The sequence below is a fragment of the Orycteropus afer genome, unplaced genomic scaffold (assembly GCF_000298275.1).
Source record: "Orycteropus afer afer isolate SDZICR_OR568_19922 unplaced genomic scaffold, OryAfe1.0 scaffold00020, whole genome shotgun sequence".
NCBI classification, from domain to species: Eukaryota; Metazoa; Chordata; class Mammalia; order Tubulidentata; family Orycteropodidae; genus Orycteropus; species Orycteropus afer.
Genome location: NW_006921607.1, coordinates 1,913,847 through 1,934,846, shown reverse-complemented (window position 1 = coordinate 1,934,846; position 21,000 = coordinate 1,913,847). Strand labels below are relative to the sequence as shown.

General features: G+C 46.6%; 1 protein-coding gene across 1 annotated transcript; it reads right to left on the bottom strand.

Moving 5' to 3' along the window:
- Window positions 1-5,382: 5,382 nt before the first annotated feature.
- On the bottom strand, window positions 5,383-20,352 carry UBOX5 (U-box domain containing 5). The gene is made up of 4 exons (XM_007960001.2): window positions 20,299-20,352; window positions 17,526-18,726; window positions 10,312-10,473; window positions 5,383-5,591 (listed from the first exon to the last, which is right to left on the bottom strand). The coding sequence occupies exons 1-4, from the start codon at window positions 20,350-20,352 to the stop codon at window positions 5,383-5,385; spliced, it is 1,626 nt and encodes a 541-aa protein (XP_007958192.1).
- Between the last annotated feature and the right edge of the window lie 648 nt (window positions 20,353-21,000).

Genomic DNA, 21,000 nt, shown 5'->3' with positions numbered 1-21,000 from the left:
CCATAATCTCCTCCATAGCTGTGGATGCGTAAATCACTTGGCCCTGGGCCCTCCATGGGGGGGGGGGTTTGATACCTGGCTCCTCAGGTCCCCAAGGGCCAGCCCTGCCTGCTCAGGCTACTCGCTGGAGGGCTGAAATTGTTTTTGTGTATTTGCCAGGGAATCTTTAGAGTAGAATCCTAGATGGGGATGGTCAGCTCAAAGGGTAAGTACACATGTAACCGCTAGATATTATCAGATCCCCCTCCGCCGGGGCGGCACCTTTCACATTCCCATCAGTAGCGTGGGACGGAGGTCTTTACCCGACAGCCTCACCAGCAGGTTGTGGTCAAACTTCTAGATTTTTGCCAACCTGCCCAGCAAGAAATGGTATTTCAGTATTGTTTACTTGCAGTCATCTTTTTATGAACCAGGTAGAACATCTTTTTACATTCTGAAAGGCCATTCGCATCTTTGTGAATATTTTTAGAAGCTTTATATTAGGGCTATTAACCATTGTAATACAAGTTCCAAATATATTTTCTCAGCTTGTAATTTGTAGATTTTATTTCCCCTAATTGCATGTGTTTTGTTGTTTTGGTTTTTTTTTTCACATGTAGTCAATGTTACCAATCTTTTCCCTTGCTGTATCTGGACTTTGACTCAGTGAGGAAGGCTTTCCCTATTTCCCAGTTATCAAGGAATTCTCCTGTTTCCTTCTGGCTCTTACCTGGTTTCATTTTTCAAGTGATCCCGGCACCACTTGTTGACAGCCCTATCTTTCCCCACTGATTGCTGATACCGCCTTTATAGTGCACACAATTTTCATATGCAGTTGACCGACCTATTTCTAGATTTTTATTTGGTTGATCTGTATATTCATGGGTTAGTTCTCACCCTTCAAACTGTTCTTCATTCTTAGGGTTTCCATGGTTATTCTGGTTTGTTCTTCTAAATGACCCTTATAATAAGAATAGTGCCTAAAGACAAGACCAACGTCCATGAAATAACATTGAATGAAACAGAAGGTAACAGAAATACACACTATATACATATAGGTTTTTTTTTTCCTTTTAGAAAAATAATTGGAAGAAAAAACACTAAAATGTTGGTGGTGATGTCTCTGGATCGTATGGTTATGAGTTGTTATTGTTGTTACGTGCCGTCGAGTCAGACCCAACTCATACAACCCCTCCTTGGATTTCTGAGGCAGTATCACTATGGAAGTAGATTGCCCAACCTTCCTTCCAAGGAGTGGCTGGTGGGTTTGAACGGCCAGCCTTCTGGTTAGCAGTCAGGTGCCTTAGGCACTATGCTACCAGAGCACCTATGGTTATGGGTAGATAGCATTATTTTGTTATTGGTGCAAACTTTGATGCAAAAACCTTGCCACCACCAAAAGGCTGCCTCTTCCTTGTCTCCATCTCGTCCTTGTGCCATCGCTCTTGTGAGATCTTGTCACACTTCTGGGACATGAACAGAGGCAGATGGAGCCATTTCAGGCTCCTCTTTGCAGGGAGGGAGTGCATTACATCAGGGCTGGCCCGATGCCTATGGGGGCAGGAGGGTTCAAGTGCGTGCATCCGACCCTCCCTCTCTGGAAACCCCATAACCCTACACTCCATTACCAGCACACCCTCCAGGGTCAGAGTGCTTCCTCTTTCAGGAGACAGGGTTGTAAGAGGTATAAGGACCAGTCTTACCAAGCTCGTATTCTGGCCCAACACTGTCCAAAAGGACTTTCTATGGTGATAGAAATGTTGTGTGTCTGCTCTGTCCAGTATGGGAGCCACTAGCCAAATGTGACTGGCTGGTGTAACTGAGTAAAATTTGCATTTTATTTACTGAACTAGCTACGTTAGACTGAAACATACCAACAATCATGAAGATGGCATAGGACTGGGCAATTTCATTCTGTCATACATTAGGCCACCATGAGCTGGAGCCAACTAGATGGTAACTAACAAGCTACATATGGCCGGTGGCTACCTACCGAGTCAACAGTTCAGCTTTGGCCAATTCCCAGCCCAGCCAGGGCCTTCACTCCAGACATGCCTCTTCCAGCCTAGTCCTGAGATATCCCGTATGTGTGAGCTGGTGCCAGGGTGGCAGCTGCTGGGCACGGTGGGCTGAGGTGAAGAGGGTGGAGGGGGCTGCTGGTCTTGCTCGTACACTGTACACACCTGCCCTGCAGGAGGGGTCCAGCCTGAAGCAGCCCCCATCTCCACCCCAGAGGCTATCACAATGGCAGCCGGCCCAGCATCACAATACCACAGGCGGGAGGCTGAGCAACAGCTTGGCAGCCCAGTAGGGCATTTTCCTCCAGGGACACTTCTCTTTGTCTGCAGACCTACTTACAGCAACCTACACATCAAAGGACTGTTTCCTGGGGAATGGAAAAGCACCCAGCAGGCCTCAGGCTGGAGACCCCCAGGAGGAGGCAGGGCAGGTGGAGGGGGACTGGCTCTGCCCCAGGGTCCGGACGCTGCAAGCGACGGGGACCACTGGAGAACTCTATGAGCACTGCGCAGCTGCTCCTCCTCTTCCTGGCGACTGGGTACTTGTATTCTTCCTCCAGGACTACTGACCAGCCTCCCTTCCACTTGCCCAGGGGCTGGGGGGGGCAACGGGAGGGGGTGACTGGCATGGCTCAGAACTGGGGTTAAGGGCACAGGCCCAGGGCTGGAGGCCTGGCCCCACAGGGAGGACGGCTGGGACCGAGAAGAGGCCTCACTTGGAAACCATGGGGATGGAGTCAGAGGCTGAAGCAGCCGAGGGGACCCTCCGCTGCACTCCCCAGGCAGAGGTGGTGCCTGCGCTGCCTCCTGCTCTCAGAGGGACCCACTGCGGCAAGCCCAGGAGCTTTGAGCCTCCACCCAAGCAAAGGATGTGAAAAGCTGGAATAAGTAGGGCAGGGAGGCGGGGGCCCCCCCCAGGGTCCCGGATCACCAAGCCAAGGCTCTGAGATTCTGAGTCCACGCAGGGAGTCAGAGCGGCTCAGTGTGTCCACCAGGAAGCTGTGTGGCCTCTGGCCCTGCGCTCTGCTCAGACATAAACTGCCCAGTAAGTCAAGCAGGCAGCAAGAGACATTTTATTCCCGTTTCCCAGAAATAGCCCTGGAGTGGCTAGTACATTTCTGGTCGTGGTGGAGAAAAGACCACTTCCTTTTGGCAGTGTCTTTAAAATAACAAGAGGAGCCCTGGTGCCACAAAGCATTTGGTTGCTAAGCGGATAAAAAGATCTGTGGTTTGAACCTGCCAACTGCTCCGTGGGAGAAAGATTCCGAAAAGATTTACAGCCTTGGAAACCCTAGGGGCAGTTCTACTGTACTATAAGGTCGTTATGAGCTGGAATCAACTTGACAACAGCGGCTTCCGTTTTGGTTTTAAAATAAGAATGGAGGCATCTCCAGGGACGTGTCCCTCTACCTGAATACAGGGCAGGTACTGCCCAGCCGAGTGGCTCCCATGCTGGTTTCCCACCGAGTTGCAAACGCAGACCTCCAAGCGCCACCCATCTGAGGTCTGGGACAGTGATGGGCTACTCCTAGGCCTCCTGACGACCAGCCGTGGCCAGCGGGTGCCTCCAGCATTGCCCCGTCTTGGCACTGTGCTTTATTTTGACTTGATGCTGGTGGCTTCCAGGAGCACCCCCCACCCGCTCCCCACCATGGAAGACTAAGTAGGCATCCCCCTTCCCCGAAAGTGCTTCTGCTACGAACTCGGGAGTTTTCCCAAGAACATAAGCACACATGGAGGGTAAGGCGAAATCCCAGTGGCACACAGGAGTGCCACCAGCCAAGGCAAGGCAGCCCACTCGGCAGCTGTGGCCGTCATGGGCAGGGACCGCTGCTTATCACCCTTTTGGAAAAGGCTCACAGAAAGGGCTGCATCCAGTTGTCACCGGGAAGCAAAGGAAAGGGTGCTATGGTCTCTCTGATAATAAATCCCCTAGAAACTCTTAAAAAATGCAGATTCTCTAACTCCAGCCCCAAGTAATTGAAATCAGTGGTCTGGACTGGAGTAGAAGAATCCGAATTATAATAAAGCTCACTTTCCGTAAGGATTCTGTCTGCCCTGCATGCAGAGCAGGGCAGCCAGGGAGCACCCCGGCCTCCACCCGAGGTTCCCTGGGAGGCAGAGGCAGCAGGTCTGTGTGACGGCAGAGCACAGGCGGCTCCAGTGCCTGGGGGCTCCCTGGGACCAGGAATGTGCAGCCCACAGCCTGTCTACAACTGCCTGTCATCAACCACAGGGATAAGATACTACAAAGCATCTCCGGGCTGCTCCTTCCCAAATGTGCTCAGAAGGAAACAGCATGGTGGGTTTTCTCACTGACATTCTTCTAGTGACTACTATCTACTCAATACAGGAAACAAGAGTTGTAGAAATACTTATTTTCCCTCTGGGACTCTATGGGCTAAATTCTGAATGGAAAAAAAGAGCTGCCTATAAACAAGCGTTTCCTCAAGCGGCTCTCATGCCAGAAAAGTGCCTTCCTGCCACAATGAAGGTGCTGCTGGCCCCGTTGCCAGAGCTCCAGAGCCCAGGGTGGCCCTCCCGGGAGAGGGGCTTCTCACTCCCACCCACCCACAGATCCACCCTCAAACCGCAGAAGCCAGGCTCCCACGCATTAGCTAGATCTGAAAATGCATTTCTGTCCTTTTAGGCCCTTGTCAGGAATGCCAGCGGCTGGGCTGCTGTGACTGCATGCGGCTGCCCCGTGAGGAGCACCGTGTGGGAGCGGGCTGGGGACTGGAGGATGACAACACAGACAGGCACTCCACCAGGAAGACGTCAACAGCAGACATCAACAATCACTTTATTAAGGCTCAGAGTGGTCTCCCAGTGTGTGTGTGTGTGTGTGTGCGCTGGGGAGGGGAGGAGGCTGAGTCACTCACCCCACAAACCCCTGCAGGTTCACTTTGGGGTGACACTCTGAAAGCAGAGGCGCTCCTGTAGGTCCGAGCCACAGTGTATTGTTCTCCGTTCACAACTGTCCCAGGGGATGGGGTGGGGCGGGGTGCAGACAAGCCTGAAAGGGGTATGTGCAAACAGCTGAGGGGCCCTCTGCAGGGCGCTCCTGCCCAGGGTGGGGCTGGCTCCAGCAGGCCCTGAGGTCCGGCCAGGGGAGTGGCAGGGAGGCACGGGAAGGAGGGACAGCTCCCGCATCCCTCCTAGCACAACCTATGGCTTTGTTATCCTGGTACCACTTGAGCAGGAGGGTTAGACCCCTCCCCACCCTCATGTGCTACACTGTGTGAGGTGATAAAGGAAGAGACCCCTGGAAAGAAAAGGCAGCCCAGGGACCTGACTGCACCCCACTCTGTGCCTGGGACCTGGCCAGACCTTGGGAGCTGTGGTTCCTCCCAGCGACGGGTCTTCTCCCATTGAGGCTGGTCACTCAGAAGTGGACCCGCAGCACATCCTGGCTGGCGACTGGCTGCTGGCAGGCTATGCACATCATGGGCAGGGACCGCTGCTTCTCACCCAGGCAGGGGCGGCACAGGAGGTGGCCACAGGGAAGCTGGTACACGGGCTCCTTTTTGAAGTAGGGAGAGAACACTCTTTTGCAGGTGGCGCACTCAGGGCCCAGGCTGCTCCCAGGCTGCTCTGGTAAATCAGGGAGGAAAGCAGGCCAAGGTTAGGGAATGCTGCTCCCTGGGTCAGGCTGCTCTCCCCGAAGACCGGCAGGTGCTGCGAGTGGGAAGAGACGCTGCCCACCAGACACCCAGGGCTGGGGCAGCTCACGACAGGGAGGTCACCAAACCTGCCGGCTGAGCCTGGCTCCGGCCAGCTTCTCTTCAGCCCCACGTCACAGCTCTCCTCTGCTCCCTTCTTGCACTGCACAGCCCCCTGTGCAGGAGCTCACCTTTCATGCTTCCTGCAGGGCCTTCCTGGACAAGAGCCACAGTGGAAAGGCCTGCCACACCTGCTCCTCAAGCTGCATTGGCTCTTTCTTCTCTCATGGCCCTGGCCTGAGGAACCACCTCTTCTCCTTGAATCTACACCTCACAAGCAGATCAGACAGCCAGGTGCCGGGCTCCCCTGTCCTTGTAGTCCACCTCTCCATTCCTAGACTACCATCCCTGAGGACCGTAAAGGCATCCCAAACCAATTTGCTTCATAAATGCTTCTTACACTCATCTTCCCTTACTTTATGTCTTACAATGATCCAGGCCACCCTCTCACCTCTACCCTAACTGGGTGACTCTCCTACAGTCTTACCCTCTTAATCCATCTCAAAGCTGCCCTCGATGACCCCCACACACACCCAGACCTCCTCCATGCCTCTGCTTTCCACTTTTAGGGGCTCCCCGCCACCCCTGGGGCAGCCAGGACTGCCTGCTCAGCCTGTCCAGCCTCACCTCTCTCTACACACAGGCTTGTCTATCAGGGCACAGAAACTGCAAACTGCTTCTTTCTTGCACACACCCTGCCATTGTTGGCCTCTGACTGTGTGAGTGCTGTTCCTTTTGCCTGACCAGTTGCCATGGAATCAAGTCCAAGTCATGGCGACCCCATGTGTGTCAGAGTAGAACAGTGCGCCGTCAGGCTTTCAATGGCTGACGCTTCAGAAGTAAACTGCCAGGCCTTTCCTCCTAGGCCCTCTGCATGGAATTGAACCTCCAACCTTCTGGTGAGCAGCCGAGCATGTTGACCTGTGCCGCACAGGGACTCCTCCCTTTGCCTAGAATGCTCTTATCCTTTGAGACTTAGCTCAGACCACACCTCCTTCAGGAAGATACCCCTGAATGTCTTAGTCCTATACTTTAGAACCTGGGACAGCAACCTAAACATGAAGCAACCTAAAAGTACCAGGTGTCTCTCATGGAACGCACGCCCAAGAATTTTACAGTAAGTGGAAAGATTACTTTCCATCCCATATAGGTAAACGTCTCCCACGCACTGGCCAGATGTTTAAAAAAAAAGGTGAGGAAAAGAGACACCGACTGTCATTTACTGAATGTCTCTTGAGCATGCCAGGTTCTGTGCCAGAGGCTTCTGAGATGTCTGACCCAGTAGGGGCATTGTGAACATTCATTCTCCATTTGAGTCTTAAAAGCTGCACCTGGCTTCCCACCACTGAAGTATGTAAGGGCCCGATTCTTTCCAGCACTGGCCAGCAGGCCCATTAAAGGGTAGATGCCCAGAGCCCCAAGGGAAGTTCCAATGAGAAAGGAAGACAGCTGCATCCAGGAAGAAACTACAGTGCTATGGGTGGATCAGAAACCCCAACCCAACAAAATAATCTCTTTCCAGGTGCCCAGGCAGCCACCTACCAGACATCTAACGATGAATTCAATGTGCCAAGAAGGCAGCACTTCCTATACTAGGAAAGACCAGACAGAATTTTTTTTCTAGTGGGGTCTGGGGAGAGGAAGAACTACTAAGCTCTGTCGCTGGCTACTGACTAACGAGGGACATTTTCATACAGAACTCTCCTCCCCCAGCTGCGCTTTCCTAAATCCTGAGTAAGGACTGAACTGGCCTCAAGTTTTCTTTGTCTTTGGGAAAAGAAATGTTTCCACTGGTAACTTAATAGAATGAACTTAAATGGCAAGGAAAATGCAATGAAATATTTTAGTGGTACCTAATTATACATGGGGTTGCTGTGACTTGAAATTGACTCGACAGCAATATATATATATTATATATATATGTTGTTGTTGTTGTTGTTGTTATTTGCCATCAAGTCGGCCCCGACTCATAGTGACGCCTCCTTGGGTTTCCGAGGCAGTATCACTACGGAAGTAGGATTGCCCAACCTTCCTTCCGAGGAGTGGCTGGTGGGTTTGAACCGCCAGCCTTCTGGTTAGTAGTCAAGTGCCTTAGGCACTATGCTACCAGAGCTCCCATTATATATATATATATAGGTGTATGAAACCCTAATATGGGGATTGGTTAGTTTTGCCATCCCACTAGGCTTAAAATGAGCCATTCCAGAGGCGGGAAGGGAGGAATCTCACTACCATCAAGAAAGAAGAGCCAGGAATGGAGTGCACCTTTTGGACTTAAGATCCCTGCACTGAACCTCCTCCACCCAGGAGTCAGAGAGCTGTAACACTTTGCTGAGATGGCAAGAAGCAGTGGCAGAGAGACAGCAACAGCGGACCTGGGAGACTCCCACAGGAGATAGCACAGGGGGCTTCTGGACCTACAGAAAGCTGAGTGCCGCCGGGCAGGAGGCTTGCTGACTGAGCTGAGCGCCTCCGGGCACTTGGTGGAGCTAATTTTGCCCACCACTGAGCTAGAACTCAGGGGCTGTGGGCCCAGACTTACTGGGGAATGGGTGCCTCTAGGCACTTAGAAGCAGAGCTGAAAAAAGCTTTGTAACATTGCAGGGGCCAAGGGACTGTGGAGTTGAGGAGAGGCTGAGAGCCAGAAAGAGGTTGGCACTGCTGAGAAGAAGCTGTCCTGATAGAGGAACTGTATCCTGAGCACTCTTGATCCTGAATTGTAACCTGTTACTTCCCTAATAAACCCTATAATCCTAAGTACTATCTGTAAGTTCTGTGTGTCTACTGCAATAAGTTACCAAGCCCAAAAGAGAAGTAGTGCCATGGAAGGGACAGCTGACGTCAGAATTGGTAAGAAGGTTGGTGGGTGGAGGCATGTCTGACCTCCACCTCATAGGAATCAGCCATGGACTGTTTATCTTGATTTTCCTCCCCCCTTGTGAAGTCAGTGGAGGTCATTTTTACACACACTCCATCCGTCCATCCCACTGAATACAACTATAAACTCTAGACAGACAGAATGCTACCTGAGGATGCCGAAAAGTAAACGGAAGCAGACTGGGGAAGGAGACCAAAAGGATCACCAAACCAGCAGTGAGTTTCCTCTCTCTCCTCTCACCCCCAGGATCACCTGGCCTGGGCTCAAAAGTAGCCCAAAGCCCAGAAGTGTGTACGGAGTAAGGCCAGGAATAGCTCCCCGACAGCTTTTTCTGTCTGAGGAACAAGAAAGTGGGCTCTTATTAAGGGTCAGAGAGAGTGGGGGAAATCTCCTGCTGTTGTTTTTTCCTCTCTCTCTCTCTCTCTCTCAAGCCACTAGGCCCAGGTCACAGGTACAGTCACAAGAACTGCACACCAAGCAGGCAAACGAGAGCACCAGCTCTCTGGCTGGAGGACGGGGAAGGTGAGCAGGAGACCGAAGAGATCAGGAGCTCGAGAGAGAGCTCCCTTGAGTGGGCTCCCCTCTGAGCAGTGCATGCATGGATCTGACCCTAAGCAGCTTAGTGTCAGAACACTTAGTCCGAGAAATCCACAAGACGTCTGTCTACGTGGAGGTGCCAAGCAGCTGTCGGGGAGGACGGGGCTCTGAGTTCCAAGGAGAGGCAGGAGCTATAGAAGAACATAGGGCAGTTACTGGCAAGTGTGCTCCTACTCGGGTGAGAAAGAATACTGAGAGAAGAGGGTCTGGGGGCAGAGTCTTGTAGAGGACGAAGAGTTAGCAATGGACACTGAAGAGGCACAACAGCCCAGAGGCCAAGAGGGAAAGAACCATCAGATCTGGGGTCATGGAAACTGCTAGTCACTTTGACAAGACATGCTCTTGGGAACAGTCAGAATTGAAACCTAATCAGAGTGGGCAGGAGAAAGATGAGGAGGCGGGGAATGGGGGACAGAGAAGAAAGAAGAACTGGAAGTCAGACAAGGAAAAGAAACTGGCTTTGGGGAGGCAGGAAGACTCAAGTGTACACCTTATCACTAGCCCCCAAGGCTTCATTTTGAAAAAATAAAAAAGAAAAAAATCCCAGTGAGTGCTTCTTGCTTTCAATCTAATAGATTCTAACATACAAAATGTTTCTAGGTTCATTTCAGACAAAAAGTGGTTTAGTAAGCTACTTCAGGAATTGTCTTTCCTAAGACACTGATGAAAATGTTCAATAGGAAGAGATGAAGATGACATATTCAACCCAAAACCTCCCTCCACATTTGTATCAAGTCTTCCAGATGTCAGATGGGATACAGATTTCAATTAGAAAACAGAAACCAACAAAAGGCCTCAGGACAGAATAATTAACATTAGATCTTACAAACAAAAACCATGTAAAGGGTAGCCAAGCCTTAAATCCACAGCATTACCAACAGCTGTCTAAAGAAAGTCTTTCTCCTGCAGAGTTAAACTTTGCAGGCCGTCCTCCACAACTGCTGGCAAAAGAAAGAGAAGATGGTTTCCCCCACCCCCATCCCCATGTGGGTGTTCGAGCTAAGCAGGAGACTGGGCATGCAGACCCACAGACTGCCCAGAGACATGGCCCCACGCACTGTGCAGAGAGCAGACCACTGTTTAAAGGCTTCCAGGATGTGGATGGGGCCCATGTTACCGAAGCTGGCACCTGGCTTCCAGGAAGAGTTGCTCCCTCTTGTGCCAAGGTGCTGGAGCTGTCCCCTGGTCAGCCGAGCCGTGAAAGAGGGCATGGAGCCAAGGGTCGACATCAAGGCAATTTCCAAGCTTTGTGACAGCTTCTGCTCATGGGACATTGGACCTGTCGAGAGACGCACAGACCATAACATCCAGAGAGAGGTTCAACAAAAGAGAACAAGCTCAAAAACCAATGGATTAGAAGACTACACAAACAGCACTTCCAGCTTCAAATAGATACAACTGTAAAGCAACTCTTTCCCAATGTCTACTGGTGGGCTGTGACGACAAAACATCGAGAGTTAAACTCTGGGAATCCGGCAGTTCCTACCCATCCCACACTCTGGAGAGAGTTCCTGGGCTCTACTCTAGCTTTTCTCCCAGGCAACTGCTGGGAAGGCATGGGCCACCTTGTGGCTCAAATGCAGAACTGCACCCTGCTTTCTCTTTGCAGGCCAAGGAAATGAGTGGGAACAAGAAAATGCCCATCTTTATACTCCTAATTCCTGTTTACCCACCCCCCCCTTCCAGTTTTGGTCTTCTCTTTTTCCACCTCTTCCTTTCAGGGGCCCCAACACCCAGCGAAGTAGCTTGCCTGTGCTTTCTAGGTGTTTGTACCCTCTCTCTCCTGTCAAGCAAAGCAGCTATTACCAAGATTGGCATTACCAAGACTTCACTCTGCCCACTTCCAATCTAGGGGACTTTCTGTGTGTGACCCACAGGAAGGAAGCCAAGCTATGAGGTGAGAGTGAAGGCAATGGAGGAGGGGACAGCTACTCAAGAAAGGATGCAGGACTTGCCTGGTAGCAGAGTTTACAAGACACTACACTGGGAAGTGGAAAGTGTCTACAGTTTGAAGGGTCAGGACATTATTAGCTGGGGGCCTTGTAGCACTGGTCAGTATGGACCTGTGTCACCAATGAGTCTTTCAATCTCAAGGCCACTGAAGAGGGGTCTAAGGACCTTTTTCTACCTCTTGCCCCACTGTACCTCCAAAGATTCCAGGAGTTCCTGGGGTCATGTTAACAAAAATTTACTCTCAAAATCAGAGAAGACACAGATTTGACCAACAGGTGCACTATTTGGATAGGGCTTTTAGAGTAAGAGTGGAAACGGGGAAAAAAAAACCTTAAAATCTTGTTGTTGTTGTTGTTGTTATGTGCCCTTGAGGCAGACCCGACTCATAGCGACCCCTCCTTGGGTTTCCGAGGCAGTATCACTATGGGAGTAGATTGCCCCATCTTCCTTCCGAGGAGTGGCTGGTGGGCTTGAACCATCAGCCTTCTGGTTAGCAGTCAAGTGCCTTAGGCACTACGCTACCAGAGCTCCCCCATAAAATCTAAACAGACTAATTTTCACAGAGACAAAGTTTTCAACTACAGAAAATTTCAGAAAGTTAACTTTCAGAAAGCACCAACCACTGACAATCCCAGGGTGAGCCTAGTACTATTTAAATGGTTCCACAGTATATAGAAAAGGAAAATTTCCAAATTCTTTTTATGAAGCAAATACACTATTGATATCAAAACTTGACCAAATAGGTGAGTAGTGACTGAGTTCTTAAAAGCTTGCAAGTGCCTGTCTAGAGTCAACAACTGGTCTCTCCTCATCTGGAGCAAAGAAGAATGAAGAAAACCAAAGACATATAGAACAGTTAGTCCAAGGGATTACTGGACCATGTGAACCTGAGCCTAAATGACCAAGAGATCAGAAGAACTAGATGGTGCCTGGCTACCACTGTCAACCACTTGGAAAGGGATCAGTAAGGAGATCCTGAATAGAATGGGAGAAAGATATGGGGCAAAACTCAAAATCAAAAAAAAAAAGACCAGGCTTATAGGTCTGATAGAGACTGGTGAAACCCACAAGACTATGGGCCCAAGACACCCTTCAGGCTTGGAACTGAACTCACTCCCACAACTGTAAGCCAAACAACAAACAAGCATATAAGGTAAACATCTACACTAGGTAGGTACACTCAGAACAATAAACCATGGGAGATCAGAAGGGCACTGTATGCACAGGGAGATAGCGTCGAGGGCAGGAACTCAGGAAAGAAGAGCAGAGGGAAACGGTAACTACAAGGAGGAAGTGGGAAGAAAGCTGTTACATTATGGGGATTAAAATCAATGTCATGAAACAATATGTGTATGAACTGCTGTATGGAAAATGAATTTGCTCTGTAAACTTTCACCCAACACACAATGGAAAAAAAAAAACTTGACCAACAATGACATGAGACAAACTATATGTGAACTGCTGTATGGAAAGTGAATTTGCTCTGTAAATCCCCACCCAAATCACAATTAAAAAAAAAAAAAAAAAAACTTGACCAAATATATATACAAAACTATAGTTCAATCTCTCTAATGAATGCAAAAATCCTAAATGAAACACTAGCAACCACATTAAAAGAATCATTTAAAAGAATCATGACCAAATGGAGTTTATTCCAGGAATGTAAGAATGGTTCAATATTAGGAGACCTATTAATTAAGAAAAAAACAAAAGCATACTAACACATTAAAAGATCTAAGGATGAAATATCTTAGCATCATCTCCACTGCTATTTAAAAGGCACTTGACAAAATTCAACATCCAATATTAGATAAAAACGCTCAATTAAGGAATCAATAGTATGGGAGGCAGTCTCTGGGTATTCCTTCCCCTTGAGTGTGGGCTGGACTTAGTGATTTGCTTATAACAAATAATACCGTAAACGTGATAGGATGTCACTTCTAAGATTAGGTTATTAAAGAGTGTATGACTTGTTTGCATACTCTCTGGCTCTTCCTGCTTGCTCTTCTGATGAAGCAAGCTACCATATCGTGAGTTGTCCATGGAAAGGCCTATGTGGCAGAGAACTGAAGGTAGCCTCCAATCCACAAGGAACTGAACAGTGAAAAAACCACATGAACGAGACTGGAACTGAACACTTCCTCAGTCAGGCCCTGAGATGACTGCAGTCCACACACTTCAATCACAGCCTACAAAAGATCCTAAAGTCAAGGACCCAGACATGTTACACCTGGATTTCCAACCATAGAAACTATAAGATAATGAATGTTTGTAGCTTTAAGCCTAAAAATTTTGGGGTAATTTGCTACACACCAATAGATGACTAACATACATAGGTATTTCATTAATTTCCTTAAAACAGGTCTCAGCCCAAAAGCCAAAGTTAGGACTTATATTGTGGCATTCACACTGAAATCAGGCCAAGACAAGGATGCCCATGATCAGCTGTATTATTTAATGCTGTGCCAGAGGTCCTAGGCAAAACATTTATTCAGACAAGAGAAAAGAATGAAGTGTTTAAAAACATTGAAAAAGAATTTAAAATTACGACTGTTTATATTACGTGACCGTACAGGAGGCACCTAGAAAATGACCATGGACAATAAAATAATTCAGTAAGGTCTCGGGATACAAAACTAACATACAAATATGAACAGCATTATATATTTAAACAAAAATCAGTTAGAAGGTATAAAGGGAAAAAATGCTCCATTTATAATAGCATCAAAAAGGAAAAAATAAAATTCAAGATTAAACTTAAGAAAACTGGAAATCCATATAAAGAAACCTTAAAACTATGCAAGGACAACACAAAAGAAGACCTTGGTGGAAAGATATACCACAGGAAGATTCAACATCCTAAAGTCATCAATTCTAAGTTCCTTTATCAATTTAAGGAGATCCCAACTTTCTTAAAATATGTTTTTGGGGAGGGGAGGATTAAATGAGGTGATTCTAAAATTCATATAAAAAATAATAATCAAAGAAACTTTGAAAATAACAAACAATGGGGAGAACTTGCTCTAACAGCTATCAAAACATACCAGAAAGCAACAACAATTAACATAAGACGTTACATTGTTTGTTGCTATGTGCCGTTGAGCTGGACCTGACTCATAGTGCCCCTCCTTGGGTTTCTGAGGCAGTATCACTATGGAAGTAGATTGCCCAACCTTTCCAAGGAGTGGCTGATGGATTTGAACTGCCAGCCTCCTGGTTAGCAGTCAAGTGCCTTAGGCACTATGCTACCAGAGTTCCCAAGATGTTATAGATACATGAATAAAGAGACCAATAAAACAACAGAAAGTCAGAAATATCCAAATACTTTCAGGAATTTAGTGTATGTTAGTGGCATTTCAAATCACTGGGAGAAAGATGGAATAGTCAATAAATGGGTAAATGGTTAGTCATCTGAAAAAACATTAAGTTGGATCCATACTTTATAATACTCCAAATGGATCATAGATTTAAAAGAATAATAATCAAATCATAAAAATATTAAACACATAGGAGAACTCCTTGGATGGAAAAGGAAGGGGGGGCAATGAAAATCTAGACTACACTAAAAAAAGTCTGAATGGCCAAAAACGTAGTAAGTCCTGTGCAGTCACTCCCTCTCACCTTTACCACTCCCCCCATTCCCCAAAAAACAGCCTGGGAAAATATATTTCAGCTCATTAACAAAGTCAAAGGGCTAATCTATAAAAACCTTTTAGAAATTACTAAAATAAAGACCAATAACTAATAGAAAATAAGCAAGAGATGGACAGACAGTTCACAGAAAAGGAACACAAATGTTTAATTATAAAAGATGTTCAATCTTACTAATAAAAGAAAATGAAAACAATGTAAGACATCATTTTTTAATCTATCAAATGATAGTTTGAAAACACATTCTGTCAGTATGGCTGTAAGGAATCTCATAAACATTGCTGGTAGGCTATTCCATTGTGTATTCCAGCAACATTCATCCCATTTACAGGAGAATATATCCTTTGGCCTAGAAATTCCATTTCTCTGATCTTGTCCTACAGATATACTTGCACATGTATGAAACGATGTATGTTTAAGGTAATAACCTGCAGTTATTTATAATAGCAAAATATTAAAAACAGCCTAAATGTCAATCAAAAAGAGGACAGGGTTACGGATAGGTGTTTCACTCTGTGTGTGTACAATTTTCTAACTATATGGATATAATATTGCCTACTCACAAAAAGCAGAGCTACAGTTGTTGTAGCTCTGCTTTTTTTGAGTTGGCAATATTATATCCATATAGTTAGAAAATTGCTACAGTTGTTGTCTCTGGTAGCATAGTGCCTAAGGCACTTGACTGCTCACCAGAAGGCTGGTGGTTCAAACCCACCAGCACTCCTCGGAAGAAGGTTGGGCAATCCTACTTCTGTAGTGATACTGCCTCGGAAACCCAAGGAGGGGTTGCTATGAGTCGGGGCCGACTCGACGGCAAACAACAACAACAACAACAACATGTGCTGTGGAGTTGGACCCAACTCATAGCGACCCCTCCTTGGGTTTCCGAGGCAGTATCACTACGGAAGTCGGATTGCCTAACCTTCCTTCTGAGGAGTGGCTGGTGGGTGTGAACCACCAGCCTTTTGGTTAGCAGTCAAGTGCCTTAGGCACTACGCTATCAGAGCTCCTGAGCTAAAGTTAGATACACTTAAAATACTACAGTGATACGCTAGTCTGAAGATTTTTTTATGAAATTTTAAAATTCATACCCAATCTTAGATTCTGAAAGTTACTAATCTTTATTTTGCTTCAATTTTACAGTAAAAGGATTTTATTGATTTTGCTCTTTTCTCTATAAATTTTCAAACAAACAGCCTTTGCCCAAAATCAGTTAATTCTGACCTGAAGATAAATTGTCATGAACGAGGCACCAGGATCTTCCACTCATGCTTTTCTGAGCTGAAAAGACATTTTTTATTTATACTTCTTCATTTCTCTCTTCTCTTCTTGTCTTTTACTAAAATTAAATGCATTATTTGTTAATCTGTTTGGAACACATGAAAACCATAATGGTCCTTCATGGAGGATCTCTGAGAATGAACATGAATATAAACAAAAAGCAAACCAAACTGTCATTGAGTTGATTTGACTCATAGCAAACCCCACTGAGTTTCCAAGGGGGCAAATTTTTATGGAAGTAGATTGCCCAGTCTTGCTTCCACAGAGTGGCTGGTGCGTTTGAACCACTAACCTTCTGGTTAGCAGTCAGATGACTTAGGCACTGTGCTACCAGAGCTCCTTGAACATGAATACAGGGTTTAGCAAAACAAAGGTCCCCAAATCGGAGATCAACGAAGCAGGGGACATGTGGAAGATGGGTAGGGGCTGGGGGAGGAAACAACTGTGGTAGGAAAGCCAAGCTCAAGCAAAGCAACCACGGTTGACTGAACCCACTCAACTGCAGAGGTCCCCACGTGAACCAAGGGTGCACTTCTCAGGAGATGGCAGGCATCACTGGTCCCAGGAACCACTGGCAATGCCCCAGGCAAGATGCAAGAAGCCAAGACGCTTAAATCTCATGCTGACCAGGGCTTTGAACCGGTTTGGCCTCCTGCTGTGAATTTGCATTTCTGCCCCAGATACATTGAATCAGAATCTACATTGAAAACCTGGAGATCTTGTTAAAAACAGACTCTGATTCAGTGTACCCGAGGAGGAAAGGCAAATTCTCAGCAGGGGGTTGAACTAGAATGAACCTATTCTAAGCCCCGGTTTCAACCCATCCACATTCTTACACTACCTTCTTCAATGTGGCTGGTCTGTTCAATAAGACTGCTTCCTGAAAGGAGGGTCCACAATCTAGTACTTTTCTGTGTGTCAATGTCACCTCGTGGGGTGAGGCAGTGAATACCTCAAAGCAGTTACATCAAAGCACCTCTATAAACATTAGAAACAATATCCTAGAGAAGCCCAGTGATACACGAGTAACCATAAAGAGGATACCAGAAGGAAGACAAGGTGTGCTCTAAGGAACTGGTGTCTCTCCTTCCAGCAGCTGTGACCAGAGACTTTGAGCCCAGGGCAAAGTGTTGATTGGACAGGGGACAAAAAGGGAGCTGGAAGAAGGTAGACACCATTGGGCGGATGGGTGGAGGCGACTAACATTGGATGGAGAAGCAAAACGCACAGACTGAAGTCCTGGAACAGACGAGAACCCACACCAGCCCCTCAGAGGCCTCTGAACTGTTTCGAGACTGAAGACAAAGCGGGAGGCCCCACAATGAGAAACAAGAAGGAGCATAGGCATCGGCCTGAGGAATTTACACTGGCAAAGCACAGAGCGAAGGAAACAGTGCCAAGTGTTACCTGGGAAGAGCTGAGATGACAAAGAGCTATGGAAATTACCTGTTGAGCAATCCATGTGTGTCAGGCCGAACTCACTGGCAGCTTTCATTTTCTTAGCGGTATGCTCTGAGGTAGTGGGTGAGACCAGAGGGCTTGTGGTCAAAAAAGAGGAAGCATTTATACCAAGGCTACTGTCTGGGGCCTGTTCGGCCTGCTCCATCTTCCTTTTCCGAGAATGCATAACAATGGAAGAAGGAGTCACCGCCACTGCAGTCTGTGCTCTCCCAAGCAGGTGGCAGTCAGGGATGGAGTGCTGGAGCAGGAAATGGTCAATCCGGGCCTTCAGAGAGGGGTGAGGCAGGGGCTGGGAGTGTGGAGTAAAGGCTACTCCTGTAAAAGGATCACTGGGTACACGGCCCCATGCAGCTTCACTGCGGTTACACTTCTCCAGCGTGCTCTGGTCGATGACCTTGCCTGAAGGTAGCAGCATGGGGCAAGGCATGATTTCCAGGGTGATAGGATCCAAGAACTCCTCAGGTACATCCCGAATTACCTCAGCCAGCTTCTGCAAGCTGGAGGGGGCCTGGTGGCCCTCAGACTGGTCTCCAGGTTCACAGTCACTCTCCATGGGTAAGGCCAGGGTCTGCAGAGCCAAGTCCTGAGGGAGGCTCTCTGAGGCAACCAGCAAGACACTGTCTATCACCTCCTGGGAGCAGGTTTTGGCTGGCTGACCCCACACTTCCAACCGTTTGATGCAAGGGATACCGCTGCCTGTCACGTGGGTGATACAGATCTTGAGATGGGCCACATGGCTGAGGGAGAGAGCCCCTTTATTCCAAAGTTCCTGGGCTGCAACAGCAGGAGAGGGGAGTATGGCTCCCAGCGGGCCAAAAGGTGGCCTGGCCTTAAAGCCTCTGTGGCTGAATACCACCTGGCTCTGGTTTTTCAATAAGACTTTGCCCACCAAGGTGAACGCCTCTTTGTCTGGGATGGATGGCTCAGCGGAGCCTGGAGTCTGGCACTCAGGGGTACTCCAAGATGCTCTGCTGGGTAAGGCAGACGTGTACATCTCCAGGCCAGTGACACTGTGGCCTCCCCCAGCTGTGAGATCTATGTTAATCCTATAGATTTCTACATTAAAGGGAAAAGAAATTGTCACATAGACTGGTGGCTTAATGAAATACTCTGTCCTAAAACCACGACTTCTCTTTGTAAGGTCTTCAGAGATGAGGTTTTCGACTTCGTAACCATCAGCTGATATCTAGATTTAATGACAAACATGAGACACATTGATTTAATGAAGCCCGAATGATCAGCTAGCTTTTCAAGAACTTGCCATTTCTAAGAAAATTCTTTAAAGAAAGTTTGAAGATCATCATTTAAATTTTCTTCTATTAAACTAATCCTCCTTTTTTTTTTTTTTTGCAGATACTCAAGATCAGGTCAAAGGCTAAGGTATGTCCCCAAGTACTGGCCATATTAAAATATAGGAAAAATGAAATCCTGCCCAATTAAAGAAAAAATTCCTTCACCTTAATATTAATTCAACCATCAATTTAATGTCATTCCTTCAAAATAACATCTCTGTGAAGAGGAAATAAAAATATTAATGGTTTTTCACTTCAAAGGATCAAAGTTGTGTATTTGGACCTCCCAGTTGTAACCTTTCTTAGGACGGCATTGAAAACAAGCTTCTTCTAAGTCTCTGAATAATGAAACTTGATAAAATGTGTGCAGTGACAAAGGCCATAAACACTAGAGAAAATTCAAAATGGTGGATGTGCAAGGGGGTGAGACTGTGAGTGATTTCCTCCCCTTTTAATACTCTAACACAGGTATCCCTGCTTTTCAAAAGTTCTCTTTACACTGCTTCGCTTCAACAAAAAGACCTACATTAGCACCTGTTTTCGCTTATTGAAAGAAATCTAATGAGATTTTCATGAAAAAAGTGGACTGCCAAACTAGTGTACAGTGTTTTCCAGTGACTCACTAAAGAGGCAAAGCACTCAGAGCAGCGTCACCAAGCTTCTTCCCCAGGAACTACACTGAGCACGTCAACATTAAGCCGCCATTGCTTTGAACTATGCCTGTGAACACTGTATGTTAGTGTTATTTTAGGACGGATGTGTTGTTTGGTATTATTTGGTAGGTTATTTTTTGGTTTTAGGGACTGTGAAAATTTTTCCCATATAAATTAGTAGTGATTGTGTCTTTGGTTTATGCCATTTTGGCTTATGAAAGGGTTCATAGGAAGGCTCCACTTTTGGATAGCAGGGGAAACCTGTAATTATTATAACCAATGGAAACATTAAAATATCTTGTCCAAAGGAGTCAGTCTAACCATCTGAGAACCTGAAACAGTATGTCATGGACAGATCTCCAAATCAGGGAGAGATTCACTTCTTCCTCTGGTGTTTCCCTATTCTCTGCTCTGGGCTACAGGGAGATATCCTCTGCACAGACAGAGACGTAGCTTAATTCAAATAATAAAAAACAAGGAACCCAAATAACAAATACAAGCCATTATTTCTAGCATTAGAAATTAACAAGAACAACTGAGGAGAGAGAGAATATTTCTACCTTTGTTATGACTTTGGGTAGAATTACACTTTATCATCAAAAAGGGAGGAGAACAACGAAGAACACTGTCCATGAGATGAGTCACGGCTCCCTGTGGAAGTGCTGTATGGGTCTAGAGATACACCCTGACAACCCTGACACACACTGAAATATACATTAAGCCTGAACTGAGTTCACATACACAAGGTAGGAAATAGGAAAGATAGGAAAAATACACACTGTTACTTATTGGGTATTTATTTGTTTAGTTTACCTTGTTGCAGTGAATTCTTGGTCGGAACTGTGGAAGGCAAAGATTTATTACCATCTTTGTGGCACAAAGAATAGCTTCCAAGCATCAGAAACAGCCTTAAATAAAAAATAAAACTTGGTATTAGACAAATTCAATTCTCAACTTTCAGGACTTGATTTCTAAGAGAAGAAAATCACATAGAATAACAAAAATTTTCTCTCTCTCTCTCTCTCTCTCACACACACACACACACACACTCATTCTCCTGGTCTATGCTCACTCTCTGTATCCTACATGTGCTTTTGGGTGAAATGAGTCGCTTTAAAATCATGAAGCTACATATTGTATGGTCTCATGTATATGGAATATTGAAAACTGGCAAATGCACAGAGACAGAAAGTTGATTAGTGTTTCAGGGCTAAGGGTGAGGGAGTTATGGAGTTACTGTTTAACAGGTTTAGAGTTTCTATTTAGTTGATGAAAAAGTTTTGAAAATAAGGAGACTGATAAATATTTTACAACAAATTTTTTTTTTAAATTATGAAGACGATTCCTCCATCAGGCAATGCCGGTTGGCACAGACTATGGCAGTCTCCCAGTTTCTGGCTGACAGCTATTTTAAAGACAGTGTCTGTCACTCTGCAGGGGGCTCACCATAGTGGCTCAGCCCAGAGAAAGAAGAGGACTGTTTAGCCAGAGGGTTTAGAATGGAAAAGGTCACAG

Coding starts and splice junctions, on each gene's coding strand:
- UBOX5 (XM_007960001.2), bottom strand. CDS start 20,352: ATGGTAATAAATCTTTGCCTTCCACAGTTCCGACCAAGAATTCACTGC. Junction 18,727..20,298: donor CAAGAATTCACTGCAACAAG/GTAAACTAAACA, acceptor CATTAAATCTAG/ATATCAGCTGATGGTTACGA. Junction 10,474..17,525: donor ACACATGGATTGCTCAACAG/GTAATTTCCATA, acceptor GTCTCTCGACAG/GTCCAATGTCCCATGAGCAG.